At 41.9% G+C, this 24,471-nt stretch overlaps 2 protein-coding genes across 9 annotated transcripts in view; both read right to left on the bottom strand.

Annotated features, from left to right (window-relative positions):
- Window positions 1–153: 153 nt before the first annotated feature.
- On the bottom strand, window positions 154–16,023 carry UBXN4 (UBX domain protein 4). Of its 5 annotated transcripts, none has more exons than XM_037396749.1 (13): window positions 15,881–16,023; window positions 9,682–9,784; window positions 8,781–8,809; window positions 7,810–7,928; window positions 7,086–7,248; window positions 6,528–6,630; window positions 4,904–4,958; window positions 4,589–4,753; window positions 3,664–3,791; window positions 2,500–2,602; window positions 2,041–2,172; window positions 1,489–1,697; window positions 154–756 (listed from the first exon to the last, which is right to left on the bottom strand). In XM_037396749.1, the coding sequence occupies exons 1-13, from the start codon at window positions 15,960–15,962 to the stop codon at window positions 618–620; spliced, it is 1,530 nt and encodes a 509-aa protein (XP_037252646.1). In that variant the 5' UTR covers window positions 15,963–16,023; the 3' UTR covers window positions 154–617. The 5 variants fall into 5 exon arrangements, with proteins under 5 accessions (XP_037252646.1, XP_037252645.1, XP_037252648.1 ...); XM_037396748.1 differs by having other exon boundaries at window positions 7,080–7,248; window positions 15,881–16,022; XM_037396751.1 differs by having other exon boundaries at window positions 7,080–7,248; window positions 9,735–9,784; window positions 15,881–15,993.
- A 4,437-nt stretch (window positions 16,024–20,460) lies between these two features.
- The window catches only part of R3HDM1 (R3H domain containing 1), an 89,805-nt gene continuing 85,794 nt past the window's right edge, over window positions 20,461–24,471 (bottom strand). For all 4 annotated transcript variants that reach the window (XM_037396744.1, XM_037396745.1, XM_037396743.1 and 1 more), the window contains one exon: window positions 20,461–24,024. In XM_037396744.1, coding sequence (XP_037252641.1) covers window positions 23,657–24,024 — 368 coding nt within the window. In that variant the 3' untranslated portion in view covers window positions 20,461–23,656. The remainder of the gene's footprint in view (window positions 24,025–24,471) is intronic.

Below are 24,471 nucleotides of genomic sequence, written 5' to 3' on the forward strand. Positions count from 1 at the left end.
AGCCCTCTAACATTTCCATTTTCCATTTTACATGAGAAGGACCCATCTTTTTTCTTCCAGCACCCAAAACACTATTTCTGATGTGTCTTAACCAGATTTTAATACAAGCAACTTACAAGTACTTCAGAGGAACTTCACAAAAGAAGACAGTTATGTTTTCTGGAAAATAGTTTATTGAGTGCTTGCAGAGTTAAAAACTACAAGGTTTTGCTTGCAGTTGCAGAAGCAAGAAAAAATTTAAACATAAATTAGTTATCTGATTTGCTACTTATAGTGCTTCTGAAACCCTCAATCAGTCATTGTCTACCACGACCTTTATATTAATATCTGGCCTTTAAATTTATATAGCAGAATATTTATAGATTAAAAAGTGCCTTTCTATTATGAAAGCCAATGGAGATTTTCAGGTTTTTTTAACTCTTTGCTTCTAGACCTCAGCTCCACCCACTTTATTTTTCTGACTTAGGTGACTTAGTTTATTCCATACTCCGCTGCAGGAATAAAAAGTAGTTCAGTCAGTGTAAAAATAAGCCCACTTGTCCAGAAGCTTTAGTCAACTTAGATCAAATAAGGGGGGGTGGGGGAAGCCAGACAATGCTTATGACAGTTACTCAAAACTACATTTGTTGTGTAGAATTTCCATTCCAAGTGTTGTTTTCATCTTCTCCATCGTCTTGAGTCCTCAGTCTATATATTTTGCCTTCTTTTTTAAAGTCTTCCCCCCGCTTTTCCACTACTCGTTTCCTGACTGCTTGCCTAGGGAACAAATGACGGTGAAGTTTGACAGTTTCCCTGGTAATAATTACACAAGAGACGTAAATGCGATAAATGCAGATCGTGCAACACTCCTGTTCTTATTCCCAGTACCAAAAGGCTGAAGAAAGCCACTGTTTCCTTGAGAGTGATACCCAGCTGAAAATTTGTCATTTAGCAGTCAAATTGCCAGGATCTCATTTCCGCTGGGAAGCGCCCAGCATGGCAGCCCCCCCGCTGCTTCACCTGGAGCAGCTCTCCCGGTACAGGCAAGATCTCACTCTAGGCAATACAAAACCTTAACCATCAACATGAGGCAGCAGTTGCTTGAGCTGCTTGTACAGCCACACCACTTCGACATCTCATGTTCAAAATTTTTATCTTCCAAACAGTAGCAGCTGAAGCAAAGCCCACATTTGTAGTTGCAGCTCTAGTCACTATTCACAAATGACTGCAAGACAAAGCTCTCTCTGCTCTCCGACGGGAAACAGAAGCCAACAGTACTGAGTTTGCTTAATCACCCATGCAAAAGCCAAGAAACCCCAGTCAGAGCTGCCATGCAGTTTACCAGCCACCCCATTAACCACCTTTTAACCAGCCAGAAAGGGCAGTGCTCAGGAACTACAAGGGGAGGGCAGCAGCTATGGGACAGATGCAGCTCAGTTCCCCACTACAAAATGAAAACAATCCCAGCAAGCAGTCTGAGAAACAGCTGCCTTAAACAACTTTGATTACCTGCTTTGCTCAACGCTGCTAGATGCCGAAGGACTTGAATGGTCTTGCTGATGAGCCGATCTCACAGCAGACTGTGAGGGGGGTGGACTTGTAAACAAAAAGTTGCTAATAAATCTCCAAACCGCTAAGAGAGGATAAAGTATTGTGCCCAAGAACTTCCACAGATCACCGCCTGAAGCCTGAACAACAGAAGTAGCAGGTCTTCCCGCCTGGTCATAGACACACAAAGCAAATTTGTCAGATATTAAAGCTGTGGTCTTGTAGACAAGGAGTATTTAATCTATAATTCAGAAGCAGCTCAGCAGACACAAGAGAACTCCTTCGGTTACACATTAGACAGATAATTACGCCATCATTTATCTGCTTCAGAAAAATCCCTGCTCCAAATCAGTCCTGACAAAAACTGAAGTTATTTTGCAGTCTGTCTTAGACACAGAAAAGACCAAAATTCAAGCCAAATATTATCATGGCTGACTAAACAGTGAATACACAGCGACAGTACTGCTGTTTGCAGGAAAATGAACAGCAAACAAACCAAAACCCAACACCTACCGGCAGCAACACTACTGAAGCACTGGGTGCTAACTCTAGTTCCAGTAATTTCTTTCCGTAATCTTCTTTGGTAAACTCTCTTCTGGGAAACATTGTTGCCAGTGAAAAATTGCCGTAAGCATTACCAACCGTCTGTGAAAATACAAAGAAAACATTTTATTTGTAGCTGTTCACTTTCAAACAATTGCACATTTGCCCGCTGGATCAATATGGCAAGGTACGCTCAAGAGCTCTGTATCAAATTATCAGTCATCTTTGTATAGAAAAATGAAGGATTCTATCTCTTACTAATGGTACACTGCAGTAATGCAAAGGCAGTTGGTGGCACTGGAGAGGGCCACTACCAAAACCCCCTTCAAAGAAACAAAAAGGCAGGCAGTTGACGACAATTTCCCACCTAGTTGATGCTACACCAAGTTGTAATCAGCACGCAGCTAAGAAAAAGAAACTCCAGTTTACCTGTGCAGCAAATTGCCTTGCTTCTTCTAGCCGTGCTTCAGATGGGAACTGGTTAGTGAAGGAAGATCCATCTGGGAGGCGGAACTGAATCCTGGCTATTGCACTGCGGGACACGTATCGGGGTCAGTCAGCGTATGAACAGGTACACTCAAATGCTCCCGGGGCTTTAGCTTGATGGTATCAATGTGGAAAAGGGGGACAGTCATCCTACGTAAGGCAGCACTGCAGGTGGGCTACGCGTTTGGATCTACAGTTGCTAACCACCTGCTTGTATCCCACAATGCATCTCCCCTGGTTTTTATCACAGTCCAAAATCCATCACGATTCAAACAAGATATTAACATTAATTGTGTAAAAAATGAGTAAGCGCATGAGATATTTGAAGAAATGAGTAGGCTATGTTTCTTTTTGTGTAGCCTGCATTACTTTTATTCTTCAAGCTGTTTTGTTGTCAAGCTGTACTATGTGAGGGGACAGGCATTTAAGCTGTCTTGGCAAGTAATTCTGTACTCCACTAGGCACGGCCCAGCATCACTGTGTGAGTTTCAACACCAGCACAGGCTGTTGCCTGCCCTCTGTTCAGGGCAGTACCAGACTCACAGCGGCTCCGTAACTCCACGTAAGGTTGCTACAGGTTAGAATATTTCTTAAAACAGTGGTGCTGGGCAAAGCAGGAGACAGCTCTGACACAGGCAGCTGATGACCCCAATCAAGCCTTGCTGAACCCAAGCCAAGTGCACACACAGCCAAACAGCTGCATCAGCACCACCCTCCCCGGTGCACTTCTGACATTATCTAGTCATTCGCTCTCGACATGATCTTGCCACATCCTCATCTTCTCTAGTTCCCCACCTAGCCCCATTATACACGGTATTTAAATCAAAGATCAGACAGAAAAAGCTCTCATCTAACTAAAATAACACACAGAGAAAGATGGCTAGAGTTTCAGAATCAGAAATGTCAAAAAGGATGAAAGTTACGAGAGAACATAATATTCATGTAAATAGCTATGAATAAATATTATAAAAGCCAACTTTTTGTCACTATTTTTAAATAGTTCAACAAGGCATCAATTAATAGATTAGGATATATAATAAATCCCTTCAAAGTTCAAGTTTCTTTACTTCTCTCTCCCCAAAGAACATACTCTCTACAGCAACTCACCTTCGCTCTTTTTGAGATGCTTCTTTTCTGGCTTCTATTTCAGCCTGTTTAGCCTGAAGAGCTGCAGCTTTTGCAGCTTCTGCCTCTTCCTTTGATTTTGCAAAGCGAGCTGCTCTTTCAGCACGATCCTGTGAAAGGACCAAAGAGAACCCTTATTCTTTACCATAAATTGGTTCTTAATATTCATTCAAACAGAGCTACGAGCTGTACTCGGTACCCAAGTACAGACAGAAGCAGGCCATACGGAGAAAAGACGGTAGTGCTGCAAAGAATTATTCACTGCCACACTGCACAATCTCACATCACTAGCCAAGAGAACGCACTTTTCGGTGAGTCACTTCCCGCAAACAGTTGTTAATAGCTGATCTTCCCATGCAATTCTAACACTCCAGTGAAAACAAAAGGAAAGATCTTATGAAAAGTTACAGGATTACAGTTCTAAGTGTTCTAGGGCAAAACCTACTAATGAGGAGGGATTTCAATTGTAACAAACTATATTCATACACACATATATACAAACTTAGAAAATAATTCTCCCCACCGTTTTTGAGATCAGTGTTCTTTTGCATGTTCCACAATTAAGTATTCCCTGTGCTTCTGTTCCAGAAGCATGCTTAAATTGCAATTATTTTTATGTTCAAATCGTAATTCTCCATGGGGCTTAAGCAACATGAAAGAAAAGTTACGTTTGTTCAGATAGGTAAGAGCATCATAAATATGAAAGCAGAAGTTTCATTTTATACACAGGAAATGCAACATCAACCCCAACCACCACCTAAATTGTGACAAGACAAGGCCACAGGATTCCAAACAGGAAAAATGGACAATCTTTCCAAGTTTCACCAAATGAGAGAATTAATCATTTTAGTCCGCAGTGGCCCCTGTGAGAGAAGCAGCAAGCTACCCTCCAAAACAGGGAATTTACCATTGCAATCTGTTGTCTTATACGCTCTCTAGCAGCCTTCTCCTCTGCCTTTTCTCTGTTCCTTTCCTCTAACATACGTTTTGTCAATTCTTCTTCCTGTCGTCTTTTGTACTCCAACATTTCCTTACCAGTTTTTCTCCGTTCAATTTCTTTCTTAATTTCTTTCTGAATAGAAAACAGAGACATAAAAATTGGACCACAAAATTACCTTGGAAAAAAGACAAGATCGAAGTACACTTGTTTAAAAAGGAATTAAGCATTTATTCAAATAAGGGTATAAAAAAAATTCTAAGTGGTTTCACATTTTTGTGTTACCTGTTCTTCCTCTTTCCTTTTCTCTTCTCTCCTTTCTTCAAGCTTTTTTGTTATTCTATAGTGAAGAATAAAAGTGGAAAGTCTGAAAACTGCAGTATCTGTTATTAACATTTTTAAATGTTAATGAAGCATTTGCAAATACTTACAGAGGAATGGAACACGTGAAAATGAATATGAACTGTAACAGTGCCAATACCTAGTGTAACAGTAATGATTCATTCACATGCGGGTGAATGTGAATAAAAAGATGAGGTGGTGATTCACCACCTGGTTTCCAATTTTTAATGGAGTTTACTGTATTCCTTCTGTCCCCTTCCACTCAGTAAATGAAGATCCTTACATATTCTTACTGTTGAACCAACTTGTAAAAGATACAATAAGCAAACACTACTTATGATCTGTGGGAATAGGAACACTGAATCTCAGGCTCTTCTTTGCTATTCAAGCCATCTGGTTTCTTCTGCACATCGCTTCCTACAATGGAAAGCGAGTAACGCAGAGCACTGACAAAGATGCACGTGCATCTGTCTCATGTCTCCAGAAAGGTGTCTTAGCATAAGGACTGACTTTAAACCATAGTAATTTACAACATATTTTAAGTCTGGGGAAAGGGCAGGCCTGGCCAAACACCACGAGAAGTCAGACAATCAGACAGATTTGGTTTGTGTGGCAGCTGTTTTCCTTTTTGAAAAAGAAAAAGGTAATTACCACAGACCTTTGCCTCTTTTTTTTTTTCCCCCCTGAAAGAAATGTTGTAGATATATGCAAATATGACATAATTCAAGATTAATGCACATCTTTGAAAGTAACTTTGATATTCATAGTAAAATACTGACTGCATTTTCTTATCGGTGGTAAGTAAAATTATACTTATTGTCCAGCAACTCTGGAAGAAAACTGAAATTAAACATAAACACGTTTTAAAATACATTTAACAGTATAAATAATTCTGTTTACTAAGTATGTGTTATTTATTTTAGATAGGCTATTACAAATAGTATTAGTCTTCCAGATGCTAACAAATAAGTTTATACACAAAATCTTGTATTTAAAATCAGTGTTAATGAATGAACCATTATTGGACCGGACATTTCTGGTTACCACACTTTGAAATACTAGAACTACCATTACTCAGACCTTATTACAGTTCACTGATCAAAACAGAAGAGTCTCAGAAAAGGATTCCGCTGGCTTTCTCAATACACCTAGACTACGAACAGCCATAACATAGACAAGAAGAAAAAGAAATTAAGATAGCATCAAGGTACACAACCTTGGTTAGCACTTTTACCCCAGTTTCAAGTGCTTTCAGTTCAATGTTTTAATAGTAAACATATTGTCTCTATTCAAGCATTAAAGGTGAATGTTTGTATTTTTGCAGATTACCTCTTTCTTTCAGAGTACGTGAAAAATGAGATTAATTTTAAAGATTTTTTTAATCAACCCTACTATTGTCACAGACATCTAAACACAAGTAAGACCATATAAACGCTTGCCAGATAACAGCACTTAAAATCATGTAATTAAGCCTGTTTGTTAAAAACAAATAAAAAGCCCCAAACAACAAAACTGCTTCCTAAGAAACAAATACAATACATTAGGAAGTCTGCAAAAGACAACTTACCGTTCTACTTTGAGCGTAAGATCATTCACAGGCTGAGCATCACTCACTTGCCCATCTGAAGAATTAGCTGCTTCCTGGCTTGCTTGACCTAAATTTGCTCCATCTTCAAGTGATTTATAAGAAAATAAGCCATAAGAGAAAAATAAAAGGTGTATTCCTTATAAAAAAAGATTATGCTCATTGTCAGCCATAATTTGCAGCAACTAGGGTATCTCGAGGAGATAAGAGGTTCTACTTATTTAGACTCCTCCCCCGCACAATTTGGTTTTTCATGTTACCAACCCGTGGAAACTTTTTTTAATTAATCCTTTTTCAAGAAAGTGTACACAGTTTTTATTGTATTACAAACCATCGATTTCGCACTCATTAAAACTGAGCAGAATGACAAGTTATTCTCCCCTCTGGACTTGTGAGAAGCATTCTGGGATACCCAAGATGTCCCTCAACAAGTCCACTCAATACGTTGCCTTTTATGTACTGTCATATAACAACTCAAAAAAAGGACAACTACTTCAAAAACAAATTAGCTAGCACTTGTGTAAAACTACTAACCATTACCGGCAGAAGGTCTTATTGTCTCAGACGTAACGGACTCAGGAGAGTCACAAAGCTCTGCTGCTCTGGACTGTGTATTTTCTGGAGCACCATCAGACTGAGAGGAGTGACAGGGAGCAGGTGACGGACTTCCATTTTCCAAAGGCTGCCCTTTTACTGTGTGCATCTAAGAAATCGGGGGGAAAAACACACCACTGTGAATATTTTCCACAGGTTCAAAGGTCAAAACTGAACTATTTTGGAGAATCGGTCCTATTTGAAATATAAAACTAAACCTATCACATATCGTTAAGTACAATGCAATCATACATTTCATGTTTTTTTCCTCATTTTAGTCTTACACTTGAAATCAAAGTGATAAATCTATATGTATATCACATTCCACATCATCATTTTATAAATCCACATTATAAAACAGTATTAAACCCCCCCCCACGTACAAAATAGAGAGTCACTGGGTGTCATTCCAGTTTATAGAATTCTTGACATATTTCTTCCATATTGCAGGGGTTACACAGCTGTTACAAAGCAATCTGTAAGCAACGCAGCACTTGTGCACAGCACCTCCCAGCCCGTTCAGTCTGCGTACTGAATGGAAGTTCGCAGATTTTGTGGCTGGAAGGACACAGAACCAGTGACTCGTACTTCCCCCAGGCACATCTCCCATCCGGAACATGTGAGCACACCCAACTCCATCTGCAAGATGCAGCCTGTGAGCAAGCGTTACCTGTCTAACTTTATGGATTCTGGTAACAAGCTCTTCAACAGAAACGCTGCCAGCAATTACTTCCAAAGGGATTCCATTGTCTCCTATAAAAAAACTGGATGGAACGCACACTACGGGATCTGCACAGCAGCAGTTAAGGGCAACAAATAATGGAAGTTTACAGAGTACTTAAAAAGCAAAAGCAGAAGTCCGTCCTGCAGAAGCTTCTAGCCCAGTATTCTGTCTCCACCTGGTCGCCACTAGTTGGTGCCAAGGGAAGAATTAAAAAAGGATGCTAGCAAAAATGCTGGAAAACATTACATACAACTGATTAGTATTTCTTCTTTTCTTAGTAATGGTTTAAAGCAACATATTTTTCTCCAGCTCACACATACCCAACAAATGACTTGGGAGATTTTGGTTTAGTGCGAGACAACATCTTACGTATTACAATTCAGTAATGAATTCTTCACAGCATTAAGAAAATCCAAGTTTAGACACTGAATCCCCTTCCTTGACATCACGCAGAATTCCTGGGCTACAGGAAGCGAACTGCTGAAGGCAGGCAGATGTGCACCTAACTTCACACCTGGGTAGCTGGTACAACCCCCTCCCACTACTTGTTCTTCCTCCTTCATAACTCCAAACTCCAGCTAGTAATTTAAAGCATTGTTTGCTTGTTTTCCAATGCAGATTAGTAATAGCAAGGGGTTATTTTGTTTACATAAAGCGTTGGATAATTTTCTATTTGAAGAATTACATAGGATTAACATTAAAAAACCCCAACTTGTTCACTTTCTCTAAGAACTAACAGTAAGTTCAATACATAGATAGTACCTTTCAACCACACACTTTATTGCACATTTTTGTGCCCTAAGAAGTATTTTCAATAATACATTGCTTGTAAATGTTCGTCTTAAGAACACTGTTAACTTGTAAAGAGCAATTACCTGTAATCATAACGTAGCATCTAAATTGACCTCAAAGGATACAGATTTGAGAAAACTGCAGGCATGCTTCACTGTTTAAAAGAAAAGATTCATTTAGGAGGCACAATCACTTTGCAACAACTTCAGTTTTAGTCTTTCATCATAAAAATAACTGTCCTACTACCACACACAAAACTATTTAAATACTTGAAAGAACAGTAAAAGCAAATTTGCACTGCATCTTCTCATTAACATTTTGCGTAAGCGTTGACATGGTGACAATCCCTGGTTATCACAGTTCACTAAGTAAGATTTAGGGAAACAGCACTAAGAAGCAATTCAGCAACAAGACATCTAGTCTACCGAGTGCAAACAATACAGGAAGTCTAGTAAAATGTCTATAGAGCATTTTAAAATAATACCGTTTTGGGAAATGCCAATGCACTTTCTGCACATGGACTGGAACACTTAAACGTAACAAAAATAGCTGAGCAGTTTTACCCAGGAACTTCAATGCTTCTCTATTCTACGTGTTACAATAGAGACAAACACATTTTTCTCTGGGGCTTTACAGATTTTTATCTTTCTGAATTCACGAGAGTTTTACAATTTATGTAACTTGGTAAATCAAGCACTGCCTCAAGAGGACTTTCATTGGATTCCAGCTTTTTTTACATAACTTGCGTGTCTCTTCCTATTGAAAAAGGACAACCTCGAGCATTCTTTTACTAGTACTGAAATACAGTCCTAAATATGCAATGAATATTCTCCAGAACACAATGGTGAAATTTTGAAATTTGGAATTTTCTCAGGCTCTAGTGGCTCCAGGAGTACCAAATTCACTTATGCTCTGGAACCTTGTATTTAGACTACCTCCAAATCAGGGTGAGGACTTTAAAAGCCTCCTACTCTCATCATCAATGAAATATTTATAATAAGAGACAGAATTAGAATAGGGTCAAACCTTTTGGAGTCAATTTTAATAGCAACAAAACCATCTGAGGCAGCTTCAGTCACCTTCTCATCTTCCCACCTGGCAGCCATCTCAGTAGATTGTTCATCTTCACCTGCAAGATGCAGCACACGTGTGAAGCTAAACCCATCACAAATTGCTGTTTCTGGTCTGATTTAAGCTTTGCTTCAATTGCTTGAAATCACCTTTGAAAGCCACTCTGGTGACTATTTTCAAGTCTGTTTATAATTTCTTTTGATAATCTGGAGACAATTCACTCTAGCCGATTCACCTTGCTAACATGCCAAAAACCTGATACACCAAACCCCCTTCCCAGCCAGCAAGCACATAGCTTTCACCGTCGTTCAGCTGCGCGGTGAACTGGTCCAAGGGAGCAGAAGGGACCAGACCACACAGATGGAACAGAGACAGAGGAACTGAGGTGATGGGAAGTCTGAAGATTGGTTTGACTGCATCATCTAATTGCACAACTACCGAAAGACCTCACTTTTCATGTTACAGGGAGTAGTAAGCTTACTCTTTAGTATTTTGCTTCACTATACTCTCGTAATATGCAAAGAGATCCCACAGCACAGGGGGAACCATTGCTTCTCCCTGACATTAAGCTTGACCTGCTGACATGCTAAAACTATCCACCACCCCTCATTTTAAATGTAATTACATACTGGTACACCAACTGCTAAGAGGTAAAACTGTATTTTCCACTCCTTGTGAACACATAGTTCAGCAGACGAGGTTTCACAGTTTGATGGTGTTTAAAAAAACCCACCCAAACCACCACAAACCAAGAAACATTTATTTGCAGGATTATCTGTAACTACTTTTGTATTCCAGTTCCTGACATAACTGTAATGGTAGGAGGGGAGGAAACAAAGTGAAGAACACAGAGAAAGAAGAGGAACAGTAGAAGAGGAGCTACTTAAGTCAGGAAGACTGAAAAGGTGCTCTGGGACCACAGATTCAGAAGTGTTATTTATTTTAATCAGAAGAAACACATCAATCGCACATCTTTCAAAGCACCGGTTTAGTGACGATATGGGTTAATAGATCCCGATGAATATTAACCATCTTTCAACAAGTCAACTGGCCTGCAACCATCTGTTTCTCTTCAATCTGTATTACTTTCTAGCAGCTTGGAATCGCCTGTACTCTTGGTGAAGAATTTGAGTCACAAGTACAGAAGTATAGTAGCCCATTATTCAATGGCAACAACAAACCATTTGTTTGTTTCATCCCAATTGCATTTCATGCAGTATTATTTACTTGTTAGAGGTCAGGGGTTCTAGTGGAGTCCCCTGGTGAAGCACCACTGCCTTTAGGCCATGACTGCCTGGCCACATTGCTTCTCAGAGACACACATACCAATACACTGATTTTGGAAAAGTGTCTTGGTTTTCCCCTGGAAGCACTGGAGCAAGTGAGAAAATATTCATCTCTATTATTATAGTTCTACATAAGCCAGTAAATATTTAGGATATTTTATGTTGGAACCTTTCCCGTTCCTTTAAGTGCAGGGATTCCAACTGTGGTCAATGGGTGCAGCTGTTCTGCCAAGAGTGGTTCAGCCTCCTCCCCCACGGCCAACTGCTTAGACAGCTGCCTCACCACACGCTTTTTCAAAAGCACATGTGCTCATCCGATTAGGCTACTAAAAATATCTAAATACTTGCCTAACACTAAGTTTTCCATACAAACAAATGGTGTAGAACAAGAATGCTGAAAGACACAAACAGGTCAGAGACTGTTCACAGTCCAGTCTCCCAGAGACATGACCCATGAATGAAAATGCTGATAACTCACATTTTATCAAGTTCTGTGCCATGAAGCACAGTTTAATATTGTGACTACCCACAGAATAGTTGCTTATTCTCATCTATCTTTTTGTCTCGAGAAGCCTTTCTCATTTGGGGGTCAAGGTTCATTTATTACGGTTTTGTAGTAGTAATTATATCCTGAAATGAAAACTGCCAGGTCACAGGAAAAGCATCAGAGAAGTCAACAGGTCAAGCTAAACAAACAGAATTTGGCATAATTCATAATCCGCTAAACACTGAGCTATCACAACCGCCTCAGAATTCTAGTTCCCAAGACTCTGGGATTTCTGGTTTCTCAAACAAAAGCATTGCTTTATTTCACTTAGCAGAAAGACCTGCACACAATTTGCAGTCACACTTGTTCACCTCTTACATTTGGACAGGTAAATTTAGATATCTACATAGGGAAAACATACCCATTTCGCACGTGATTCAGGTAACTGGAAGAGACTTTTTCTTCAATGATTTATGTCTTGTACAAGGAACATATTCAAAACCATCACAGGTTCTCAAAAGAATTTAATTCCCCTATTCCTCCGTGCAGAGTCATCAGGGAAAAGTGTTTTCCTTTCAGAATAAGGGAGATAAAAAGGCCAGTTGACTTCTCAATGTCCAGCATTTCATAACTACTCAGTAATAAGGACTGTCCGCTCTGGAAATGACAGAAAGCCAGGACATTAAGCTGTTCACCTCCTCCTCCTTTGCATCATTTCACATATTTAATTTGAAAAGTGCTTTGATAAAGCTTGGCTACAAAATACTAACAAATAGCTTGTTGACTGCAAACCAGTTTGTAAAAAAAAAAAATATCTAAAAATAAAGTTATGAACAAAGGAAGGTGTGTTTCTAGCAATGTTACTAAAAAGAAACACAAACATTTTACCTTGAAGTTTGTTATCACCCACTCCTCCATTTTTCTTCCAAAAAGCACTTTTTATGAGTAGCCTGGGATTTTCGTGACCAGAGCATGTCTAACCTTAGGAATCTGAGGAAGTTTCATACCAAATGAACAATTAACTTTACATTAATAAGTCAAATAATGAAATGAGTTTTTTAACTCCTCAGCCTAGAAAATCATCTACAGAACAGCTCCCAAAAAGACACCAGAGACATTCACCAGACCTGTTTCAGCATCAGCAATACTTTTTTTCTTGTGCAGGTGCAGAACCTACTGGCAATTATTTGATGCCACAAAGTAACCAGTCTGGTCCCCAAACACAACTTCCTTGCTCGGTGTGTACAGAAGCCTCTAAATCTCACCTTAGTATTTAAAATCAGTTTTGTAAGGCTGAAACGCTTCACCTCATGCTCCCTGGAGAGTAGGAAGCAACCTCTTTTATTGCAACTTCCCGTGAATTTAACTGCATCTTTAATATGCTTACACAACTGCATCACCAGAATATGCTGTGAAGGTTTTGAAACCTGAACTAAAAAAAAGTCAGGATTATAGCTGCAAACAAAAATGTTAAAGAAGAAACCTGTTTGAACATCATGCAATCGCAGTCACAAACACCACCTCATTGTTAAGATAAAAAGCCATGTTATTCCTTGCTTGACCAGAAAATATTCAAGAATCAGAAAGAATAATCCAGTTCTTCATTTTCTAGTGCATGTTTAGGAAAGTGCTGTGAAGAGAGAGAAAGACACAGACAGATAGTAGCAGAAACCAAGTAGAGATGGACTCACCACAAATAAAAAAATTTTGTCAAGGCTGTATCTAATAGCTACCCTTCGCAGTGGCCATCCTAAAATTCCAGTTAATTTATATTTTCCATTTCTTTCACTAATTTTTCCTCTTTATTATTTTTTTGTCCCCATATACATTATTGGACAGAGAGTACAATGCAAAACAGAAACACTCAACGCTCCTGGAAGCACTTTTCCTGCTCTGAGAGCTGCTTCCAAATGCTTGTCTCTGACATCTGTGGGCAAGCATATAGTGCAAAGACTCAAAGTTACCATCACCACCAACTGCGTAGTTTTAAATGTGGCTTTACCCAAACAACAAACCCCATCACTGCTAGCATAACAATAAGACTATTCTTGCACTCAGCATCCTTCAAGCTTGCCTGCTTCCACACATGGTAAGAACCTAAACTCTTGGGCTTCCCAATTCCCTCTCCCAGCAGGTGTAACAGAAGAGCTTCACAACCAGCTCCATCACAGGTCAGCTGCCCTGACCCCAGTGCTCCCAGGGCAGACCACAACTCAGCAGAACTCTCCAACTCTTCAATTTTGGAAATAAGGTTGCCCTTTTCCAGGCCTCCTAAGAACAAACAAAACAAATCCTTACATACCATACTGTCAAAACTAAGTGTTCAAGGCCAGGCTGGATGGGGCTTTGAGCAACATGATCTAGTGGAAGGGGTCCCTGACCACAGCAGGGGAGTTGGAACTAGATCATCTTTCAGGTCTCTTCCAAGCCAAACCATGTGATGACTGAACTAGGTGACATCCTGCAATCATAAATTTATCTCCATTCTGTACATCTACATATTCCTAGTCAACACAAACACACACCTACAAGAAAAGGCCAGTTGTGGACAATATTAGTTTCAAAAAAATACTGGGAATAAGTTACAATGTGCATATCTCAATGTACATATGTCTAAGTTCAAAGTACACATAGGTACTGAATTACTATTTTAAAAAAATAAGTCTTTGCGGACTAACTTTGGCGGGACGCCAGCTGCCCACCAAAGCTGTTCTATCACTCCTCAGCTGGGCAGGGGAGAGAAAATACAATGAAAGGCTTGTGGCTCAGGATAAGGACAGGGAGACGTCACTTGCCACTTACTGTCACGGGCAAAACAGACTTGGGGAAAATGAATTCTTGATCACGAGAAAGTATCACGAGAAAGAAAAACAAACCTTAAACACCTTCTCCCCCTATCCCTCCCTTCTTCCTGGGCACAACTTCAGATCTTCTCTCCCTCCTGCCTGTCCAGCAGCACAGGGGTATGTGGGGAATGGGGGCTGTGGCCACACACTGCCCCTGCCCCCCCCCGCCCCCCCCAGAGGAGGGCTCCTCACACTTGGCCCTGGCCCTGCGTGGGGTCTTTCCACGGGAGACAGCCCTCCACAGACTGCCTGCTCCCATGGGAGCCCTGCCCAGGGGCTGCAGCTCCTCACAAACTGCTCCAGCCCGGGGCCCTGCGGCGGGGCGCAGCCCCCCAGGAACATGCTGCTCCAGCTGGGGTCTGCAACAAGTTTCTTCTTGTTTACCACGTGACTTTCCATTTCATTTTATACACCATACTATGGTCATCTCTTTACTGACTATGAAGGCAGACAGCTAGGATAGGTGCTGTAGGTAAACACACTAAGCACGTTTATGCAAGAGATGGAAATAAAAAATCGCCACGGCAAAAGGCTTTCGCAGCACAGCCCCCCGCCTGCCATCACGATGCAGGGGCTTTAAAGCACTGCCCTAAACCTGCGCGCACTGCCCAGCCCCGCTCCGGCACCCGCACGGCACGCTGCGGCCCAGGTCTGGCTGCTGGCAGTCTGTGCACTGCCCAGGGGAAAACGCTCTTCTCCCAGCACAAGGGAAGCCGTGTCAACAGAGGGACCCAGCTCTGCTTTTCTGCTCGCCGCACCTCCAGGAGCTGCCTTCTTGCAGCCCACGAACCCGCCGGGTCAGTCACTCCTACGGGGACACCACCAGCCGCCAGTTTAGCGCGGCTGTTTTTTCATGAGGTACCTGAGGAACTTCAAGCCACAAGCGTTTAAGGAAAGAGTAAAACCAAAAGAAACAACACGCCCAGGTACATCAAGCCAGAAGAACGGTAAAGGGCCTGTCTGATATCCTCCCTTCCCTTCACCTATCCATATTTTTCCAGACAGAAAGGCAACGTACGCAGGGACAATGGCGGTTTGATGGGTTTCAGCGGCCGCTCGGTTACAAACCGGACGCTGCAGCCGCCTCAGGAGAAGCTGGCGGCTGCGCACAGGCCGCTCCAGCAGCCGCCGCGGAGCGCGGGCCCGTGCGAGGGGCAGGCGAGGCCGGCGGGCAGCCGCTGGCGCCGCCCCGGAGCGGCCGTGGCACCGCGAGGGCCCGGCCGGGCCCGCACCGCCGCCGCCGCCGGGCTGACACAGCAGAAGCAGCCCGGGGAGCTGCAGCCGGGGGGGCGCCGCGGGGCCTACGGCCAGCCCCGCCCGCGGGCCCGCCAACGACCAGCGCCGGCGGGCAGGGCCGCGGCCGGGCCCAGCCGCCGCGGAAGGCAGCGGGGCCGCGGGAGCCGCCGGGCCCGAAGCCGCCCCGGCCGGCCGCAGGGTGCTGGCCGCAGCCCCCGGGCCCCTCCGGCGGCGCGGCGGTGTCAGCGCGGGGGCGGGCGGCACCCGGCCCCGCACCCCCGCCCCGGCCGGGCCCGTACCTGACACGAACACGACGAAGACCGAGCTCCGCTGCTTGGCGGCGGCGATGGCGGCCGGGATGGAGCCCCCGAACCACATCATGGTGCCGCCAGCCCCGGGTGTTGCCGGCCGCCGCCAGGCGCATGCGCGGTCGCACCGACGGCGGCTGCCCGCGCGGCGTGTGCGCGCTGGGCGCGGGCCCGCCCTCGGCCACGCGCGGGGCGGTGGCGGGCTCGACTCCGCCCGGCGCCGGCGCCATCTTGGCGCCTCGCGTGGCTGCGCGGCGGTTCCCCCCCAGCCGCGCCCTGCCGCCATCTTGGCGCCCCGGCGCCTTCGCCTGGCTGCGGGGCGCTGCCCCCCGTCCGTGCCCTGCCGCCGCAAAACGGCTGAGGCGGGCGAGGGCAGCGGCGGGGAAAGGGGCTCACGCGATCAAGGCACCCCAGGCCCTGCGGTGAGGGGCTCTGAGGGCAGGATGGCCACGGCGGCCACCCTGGGAAAGTCAAGGGCGTGACAGAGGGCGGAAGCGATGGCGCTGCCACTGTTTGACAGAAGTCCATGCTAAATAGGACAAAAAGTAGAGTGTGCGCCATATCCAGATCCTGCACAGCAGGCAGGAGGTGAGGCCAGGGCAGCCTCCATGCTGAGGCAGGCTGTGAAGGATGGTCGGGACGCCATGGCGTTGACAGCACAGCCTTTTTGGGGCCATAGCCAGCAAAGGCAGTTGGCGTCTTGGATAGATGTTGCACCGTAATGAAGACAAGACAGCTTCAAGTGCTGATGATAACATTTTGGAAAAAATGCTGCGCTTAAGCTTTTCTGAAACACAGTTGGGATGGTGACTGTCTTCTGGGTAACTATTGCTGGTGCAGATACTGTCAAAATACCTGAAGGCAAAAACAAAAAATACACAGGCTGTCAGCCTAGAAAGCTTTTCACTTGTATTTTGTGTAATCTGGACTTTAATTAGAGAAGTCACTGGATAATGTTGACTAAAACCCCCACAAAGCTATACTGAAAAGAGGCACATCAATGTTAAAAATACACAAAAATTGTTTTACCTTTCAAGATGTGGCATGTGGAGAATATGTCGCAGCAGTCCTGCTTGTTGGGTAAGCTTTGCCTGCGCATTCAGTGATTCTCTTATGTAACTGTCAGAACACTATAGGTCTTCTGCTGAGATATTTTTTTGCATTTTTTCTTTCTTCATGGTTCAAAACAGATCTAAGAACAATGCCAAAGGCTGAATGGTGTTAAACTATAGATTTTTTTTGAGATGAACAAAAAGACATCTCTATTAAGGACATGCATATAGAGGAAAAGGTTAGGTTCTAATGTATGTCAGCATCTTAAGCTCTATGAAGAATTTGAAAGTTACATTAATTGTCATGGCATTTCTAACAGCTGTAGTTTGATTGCATCTCATTTGAAGCCCTACATTGGAAGCCAACTTGCATGAGAAGGGTAAGTGAAGTGTTGAACACCAGATGTTTTGGAAATTATTTTGCAAATACAATTTTCAAAAATTTCTACACCACAAGGAGGAGATTTTGTTTAAACATGAAAGAAGGGCTTACTAATGACTTTTGTGTACAATCTTTTACATCACCAGGGACTATTTATATTACATTCTCAAATAATTACAGTTTTAAATGTATAATTCTCTAACTGCAGGGTCACTGAGTTGCTAGTTGTACATGCCTTTGCTGCTATAATTGATGAGGGCCCTTAGCACAGGTGTCCATGGAAAACAGCAGAGGTCTTCAATTTGTAGGCCTAGGAAAAGGGAGGGGTAACTACTAAGGTAGAAAGCTTTATTGAGAAATAAAAAATAATTTGACAGCTGAAGCATTACCTGGGATTAAGTGCCTTGGTGTGCTGCAAAGTCAGTGGCTGACTTAGGCAGATTGCTTTAGACACTGGGAACATTTGTAAGGCCGGACAGAGAGATCAAGTTGAGCGGCTTTCACCGTCTCAGAGGGGGGTACATGTGTGTTCAGCAATCGGTATGGGAAACAACGCAAGACAGTCATGTTTTAAGAGGTGATTCCCCGCCCCCCCCCCCCCCAAAACTAGCACAGGTCTACTTGGATGAAAAAGGACAATGTTTTTATTAGTGAATTATGTTTTTATTAGTGAACTATGTTTTTAATTGCATCGTTGTTTCACACTTATCACTGGTTCATTAACGAATCAAAGTATCAGTTTACTCAAATTTGTTGCCTTTTTACTTGGCTTAAACATGGAGACAAGCTCTGGTGTATTTCCTAGTATGTATAAATGAATGTGATAGACTGTCATAGCACACTTAATAATGCTGTTTCTTAGAGTAACTAATTTGGAACCTTATCATAAGAAGGGCAAGGTTGTGCTGCATACCAGTCTCTCTAATTAACCCTACAACTAATGCAAAATTTAGGGCATTAGAAAGAAGCAGAATGACAGTGTCTTTGCTCTCAAGTTTAAACAGAGGTCCTCTGGAATTCAAGTGTGATGTGCATTATTGCTGTTTGGTTGTTTGTTGTTTTTTTTTTTAAGCTAGCTGTCAAGTAATTTTTGGAACTCAAATGTAAGTGATTGTTTGGGGTTGAAGCTAGTCCATATTGCAGCCAGCTTCTAGCGTGCTTTCCACCTCTGTTGCACCTGTGCCTGAAAAATGTCTCTGCTGTCAGCATGGTGTATTGTCATCAATCCTTAGTCTAATTCCGATTCTCAGTTAACCGGGGCATGGGAACTGAATGAAGAATAAACCTCACTGTTCAGCATTATCCACAGCAGCACAGTTTATTTTCATTATTTGTATCAATTTTAAAAGCATACAACTATCAGCAACATACAGATTTTCCTATAGAGCTCTTTGGTTTACAGCACTAGTCTTTTGTCTGACATTCAGATTTCTCTTCAGAAGTGAAGAAACAGTTCATTACAGTTGCATGCATCCCGTATAATGACTAGGCTCATGTGCTTTACCAGTAAGACTGAAAAATGAAAAAAAAAGCAGTAAACTCTAAAGTGTGTGTTTGTGCCCTGGACCAAATGTTAGTGCTTAATTATCTCTGAAGCAAGATCCACTTTCAACCTGACAAATTTTGACAAACGGCAAACATCGCAAAACATCCAAGTAGTTACAAGCAGGATAAAAAGTAAACCTTGTTAATAAAGGGCTGCCAAACAGAGTTGGGTCCAAACTCCAGCCCTACAAGCTTAAACACACAAGGCAGATGCTGAACTCAAAGGAGGCCCATACACATTGTGGTAAGAACAGAACTGCGTACATCTTCAAGTCAGCTGAGAGGCAACGTAATTTACACTGGACCTTGCATCTGAGGTTTTCAGATGTGAATAGTGACTTTGGTCTCAGGTGGCAGAGTAAGAGAACTTAAAGGGACTTAATTTTCAGAATGTTCTGGAAATCGGGCCCTTTGTAAGTGTTCTGGTCTACACCCAAGAAATAAGGCTTCCAAAACGAAGTCACATTGACATTGTGCACTCTTAAGTTTATACTTGTTGACATCAATAGCAAAAAATACCCAACCCCAAAACATTTTAAATGTGACTAGGAGCAGGACATTGAATAGAGGCAGCATATCAACTCTCATGAATACTAAGCGGTGGAAACATTGAAAAGATTGAAATAAGTCCTTTCTCAGCTGCAAACACATAAAAATTCCAGCTACAATAATTTTGCATGCCCTGTAACGTGAAAATGGTTTGATTGGTTTTCTCCAAAGCTTCATATAAACATTCTATGCTTGAGGGCTAAATACAGGCAGTTACAGCCTGCATCGGTTTTCTAGGGGAAAAATAGGTCACGGTGCTACCACAGGTATTTATAAAAGAAGTTAGTTGCAATTTTTATTATGACTCCCCTTCAGACATCAAAACAAGTTAATACAAGATTATCTCAAAACAACAAAGTGAAATGTGAAATTTTAAGGCACAAATGAGTGTCATAGCATGAGAATATATTTATTCCACCTTGAGAGGGAAATGGCTTGTGTTACTAGATGGGAAATGGGTATCGAGCTGTTTGAATAACGGAAGAAAAACCCAAATGGTCTTACTGTGAAAGGCATGTTGCGTACCAAAGAACCTTATTTTATTCATCAAGCTGAACAGTTCTTCCCTTGCTTTGACAAAACTGAACTCCCGTCTCCATACTACTGTCCTGTACCCCTGGACCTCAAAACATAACGCGTGTTTGACAGAAGGCTGGCAGGATTAGGGATGGTTTCAGGTAGGAACAGCTAAGTGCTAGTCTTCAGTACACCACAGTGCTAGATTCCTTTCTTTGCACATGTTCCACTGCTTTCCTTTTGATGTTGTATTCTAAGCACGTGAGTGAAAGAAAAGGATTTCAGATTATAATAGGTTCAACTTGCTCGGGGGGGAGTCTCGGGTAAGACGCAAGATGCCCCTTGAGCAACGTTTCACTCCAGTCCAGCCTTACTGACACACAAGGCACACGAGGCTGTAGCTTGGCAGCCGCGTGGGGGCCGTCAGTGGATTCTCAGGTGTGCTGTTACGATCTGCCCAAATCCAGCCTCAGGTCCACGTGGTTTTGAGTGTTCCCAAAGTATGGAGCTTAAATTTGTTTTCTTAATTTTGAATTATCCTTTTCGCTGGAATACCACAAATAATATTGAATATTCACAGTTCAGGGATGCATTTTACACAGTTATAGAAAGTATTAGTTAAAAATTTAAAGCAATTGCAGCCTTTGGCAAAGAAGGTAATAGCCAGATTTGTTCAGCTTTTCTGGTTATTCTTCCAGTGATTTTTCCTCAGCTTTAAAAGTTGTAAGACATGTTCCTAACCAATTGAAATGTATTAGATTACTGCAATGTAGTTTAAATCCCCACGCAATTCTTATGGGTTTAATGGTAAATGACAGGAAGCTCAAAAACACTAGACTACTAGATTTGTTGAGAACACCTGAGAACCAAAAGGGGCAGAACTAGGAAAGCCAGGAGGTACAAATGGCCTTGGTTAGATGAGTTTACACCCTGTTTGCTTACTAGAGACAGTACAAAATAGCACAAAATCAGGGATGAACAAGACTGTAAAGCAGAAATACTTGAATTCTGTGCCCACTGTAGACATCAGAGACCTTTAATGCTTCCAGAGTCCTGTTACTTGTGTCTGTGTGGCTCGTATCAGTGCATCCAGATTAAAACAAAAACAACAAACCAAAAGCCCCACCAAAACCCCCACCTGTCCCTGTTTAACTCTGAGGAAAACATACTCAGAAAGGGTGACCAGCCTGCAGTAACTGTAGGTATCAGATTCAGGATAAGAGCACAGTGGGCTTATTAAATGTTCTAATTCTTTCTTCTAGGGCAGTCTGCACTGCACTCAAGTTTGCAACTTACTTGATAAGAATTAAATATTTGCTGGGCCTGATTCCTAATCAGTGTGCTGTTCCCCTCCTTTTGTTTGGATTGCTTGCATTCTCCATGCTTACCTCTCTCGTTACATTTTCTTCTTTGGTCATTATGGGGAGTTTATTAAATGAAGCAAGACATGCAGGGCCCTTTGGAAATGGCTTGATTTGAGGGTAGATTTAATTCATAGGTCATTCAGAACAGGTGAAAGCTCTCAGCTATGAACGACTCTTTACATACATGAAAGTCTTGTCCTGGAATGTGTTAGCCACAGGAGGCAGCTGCCTCTCTGTGGCTGCAACACCTGTCCTTTAATCTGTTAACCACCTTACAGGATTAAAACCATAATCTTAAACTAGCACTGGAAATCAACAAGAGGCTGTGATGGAATCTGTGCGTTAGTCATGTTCTCTCTGTGCTATTCAGAGGAGGGAAATACTACAATCTGCGTAAGCTGAGGTTCTCCTCGTCTTTGGTTTTGGGTGCAGTAAACTACAGAAATCCAGCCCGAGGATGAAGAAATATATCCCCTCATTCAAGTAGTATATTCAGTCAAGTAGTAGCGTTAGAATTCAAATGCGAAGTACCACCATCCTTTTAAAAAAGCAGACAGGCGTAAGTAGATTTATCTTTCGGCCACCACTTGAAGCTGAACATTTCCCCCTGTGTTTTAGGGGAGCATCTGAGCCCAAGTTGACCTTTAGTCATGCAAATACCTGTTGCTACAGCATTTTGCAGAATCAAGTCCCATATACGTAATTTATTAGGCTACATTATTCCCAGACGGGTCAGTTTTCTTCCAAGTACTTTGATTCATCACATGAAGGATTTAAGAATAGAACATGTGTAGGACTGTTCTTGCCACTTCATGTGTGTGTTTGGTTGCTCAGGGAAAGGATTTTTTTGTGTAGAAGATGAAAATTAATGCTGATTTAGGCACCTATACTCTTTATTTTTCCTCTGTGGAATATGTTTTTGTTTTTAAGCATAATGTTTACCTTTAATTTCCACTTACAGAAGTTACAAATGCATCGTTTACAAAGCAACAGCCTTAAGGGAACAAGCACTTGCTCATCTACACTGCAAATCAGTGCCTGTGCTAAAAATAAAAAAACCAGCAGCAGTCCCTTACAGTATTTGATTAATTTCTCTCTTTTTACTTACATAGGGAAACATTTAAAAATTACGAAGGGCAGGATAACAAATAAATGCTTCAAGAAAAGGAAAAGCAATAGTGGGTTCTTTGAAGAGTTCTAATATTTTTTCTCTCACATTTGAAGGGATCCAAACCATTAATGTGTTCAGCCAGGTTTCAGAAGACTCCTAGAAGTTTAAACAAGTGCACTGAAAAAGTTTGTTTGTAAACATTTATTTTCTTGAACTGAAAAAGGCTTGCATCAGCACACATTGTACAGCCTTGCAAATTACACAAATTGAAAAAAGTTTGTTTCACTTATGTGCAATGAATCTTTAATGTCCAGTGAGCATCTGCAAATGATGAAAACTTAAAACCATTAAAAAGGTTTCCAGCACTTATCAAACACAATTATCTTAGCGTGAAAAGGAAGAGAAAGAGATCCATACTGGTGGGAACACAATTAAAGTGCAAACATTTTGTCACTTGTGAAGATACATTTGAGTTTCTTCACACTTTTGCTAAAAAGAAGAAATATTAAAATGTGATTCAGTGAACATTCTTTGTAACCTATTCATATTCCCCTTTAAATAATTATTAAACTTGTTGGATCAGAAGTGAATCCCTCACATCTACAACCTACTCGTATTTTCTTTTGATATTGCTCAAATGAATCTCAAAAGAAAACCACCATCTTAAGGAGTTAGTTACTTTTTTCCTTAAAAAAAAAAAAAAAAAAGAAAAAGAAAAAGAAAAGAAAACCAAAGGGGATAAAGAACAGGTTAACTTGAAGATATGGGTAGTCTGCCAGAAAATGAGTGTAAATCACTGAAAATGGTTCTCCTTTCCTCTCCACCAATCCTCAGGTTCCTGCCTTGGAATGGACAGCTGTGTGCTGGCTGTGAAAAGGGATTATAAAATACAAATCTGAATATGGATTCTTATGAATGTTTGCTGTACAATAGAACTTTGGATCTGATACAAGAATTCAAAAATATAAAACAAAACTACTATAAAAGTAGGGGGCATTTCAACAGCATTCCTTGTAGAAAGCTGCTTGTCTCAAAGATGATTCCTTGCTATTGTCCGGGATTAACTCTGTATTTTTTTTTTTCTTCATCTTGCTGGATCACTGGGTTATTTATTCTTCAGTGGCTAATGTCACATGACAAAACATCCCGGGAGTCTCTATGAAGAGAGCAGAACCCCCATGACATCATGCCAATCAAGGAGAGGAGGGCATTGAAGTAGTGAAGGCTGAGTGTCCACTGATGTCACTGCTACTGAGAACTAGCCCTTTCCAGAACATGAAAGTCGTAGTGCTTCTTGCTCGTTCTCAGCCTGAACTTGTTCACTGAGGTACTACTTTGTTTCTTCAACGCGTTCTGAGCAGCTGACATTGTAGGGAACGTAGCTAGAACCGTGTAAGTGGAAGCCAAGTCACTAGGTTTGGATGACTCCGTGTTCACGCTGCTGTCTCCGCTGCCACAGTAACGACGATGGTGCTGCTGCTGTGTTTGTAGACACTGCGAATCCCTTAGCCACCGAATCTTGGCACCAACTTTTAAAAGTTCTCCAAATAGTTTTTCTGCTTCCATACGAGTTATGCCCTCTGGCAGTTCGGTAATTTCTAGAACTTTTCCCACAACTGAAACAAGAAAAACATGGAATCTAAATTGGTCATTGTACTTAACTATACAATGCACACAATGGAAAAATAATTATATTTCATACTTGTATCTCCAGTTGGCCGATAATAAATACACACACATTCCCTTTCCGGTATTCTGGAAAGCCTTTTGCTTTCACATTTAGAACTGCTTATAGCTATAAGTACACAAATAAAAGCTGAGAATACAAAGAGGGCCCTCAAGAGAGGGAAAAATAATAAAATAATCACACCTAATTTTACAGCAGGTTTGAGAACTCACTATAGCATCTCACTGGCTTTGCCCATTAACGCTTCACACATCAGCGTGCTAGAAAACTAGTCTGTCTTCTCTCAAAATATCCTCCCCAGTAAATTCTTAGAAAAACCTCATTTATCTGTAACTTTCTGCAAGAGCTGATAGTAGGTAACACCTGGAACAAAAAT

Source organism: Falco rusticolus, chromosome 8, assembly GCF_015220075.1.
Source record: "Falco rusticolus isolate bFalRus1 chromosome 8, bFalRus1.pri, whole genome shotgun sequence".
Taxonomy (NCBI): domain Eukaryota; kingdom Metazoa; phylum Chordata; class Aves; order Falconiformes; family Falconidae; genus Falco; species Falco rusticolus.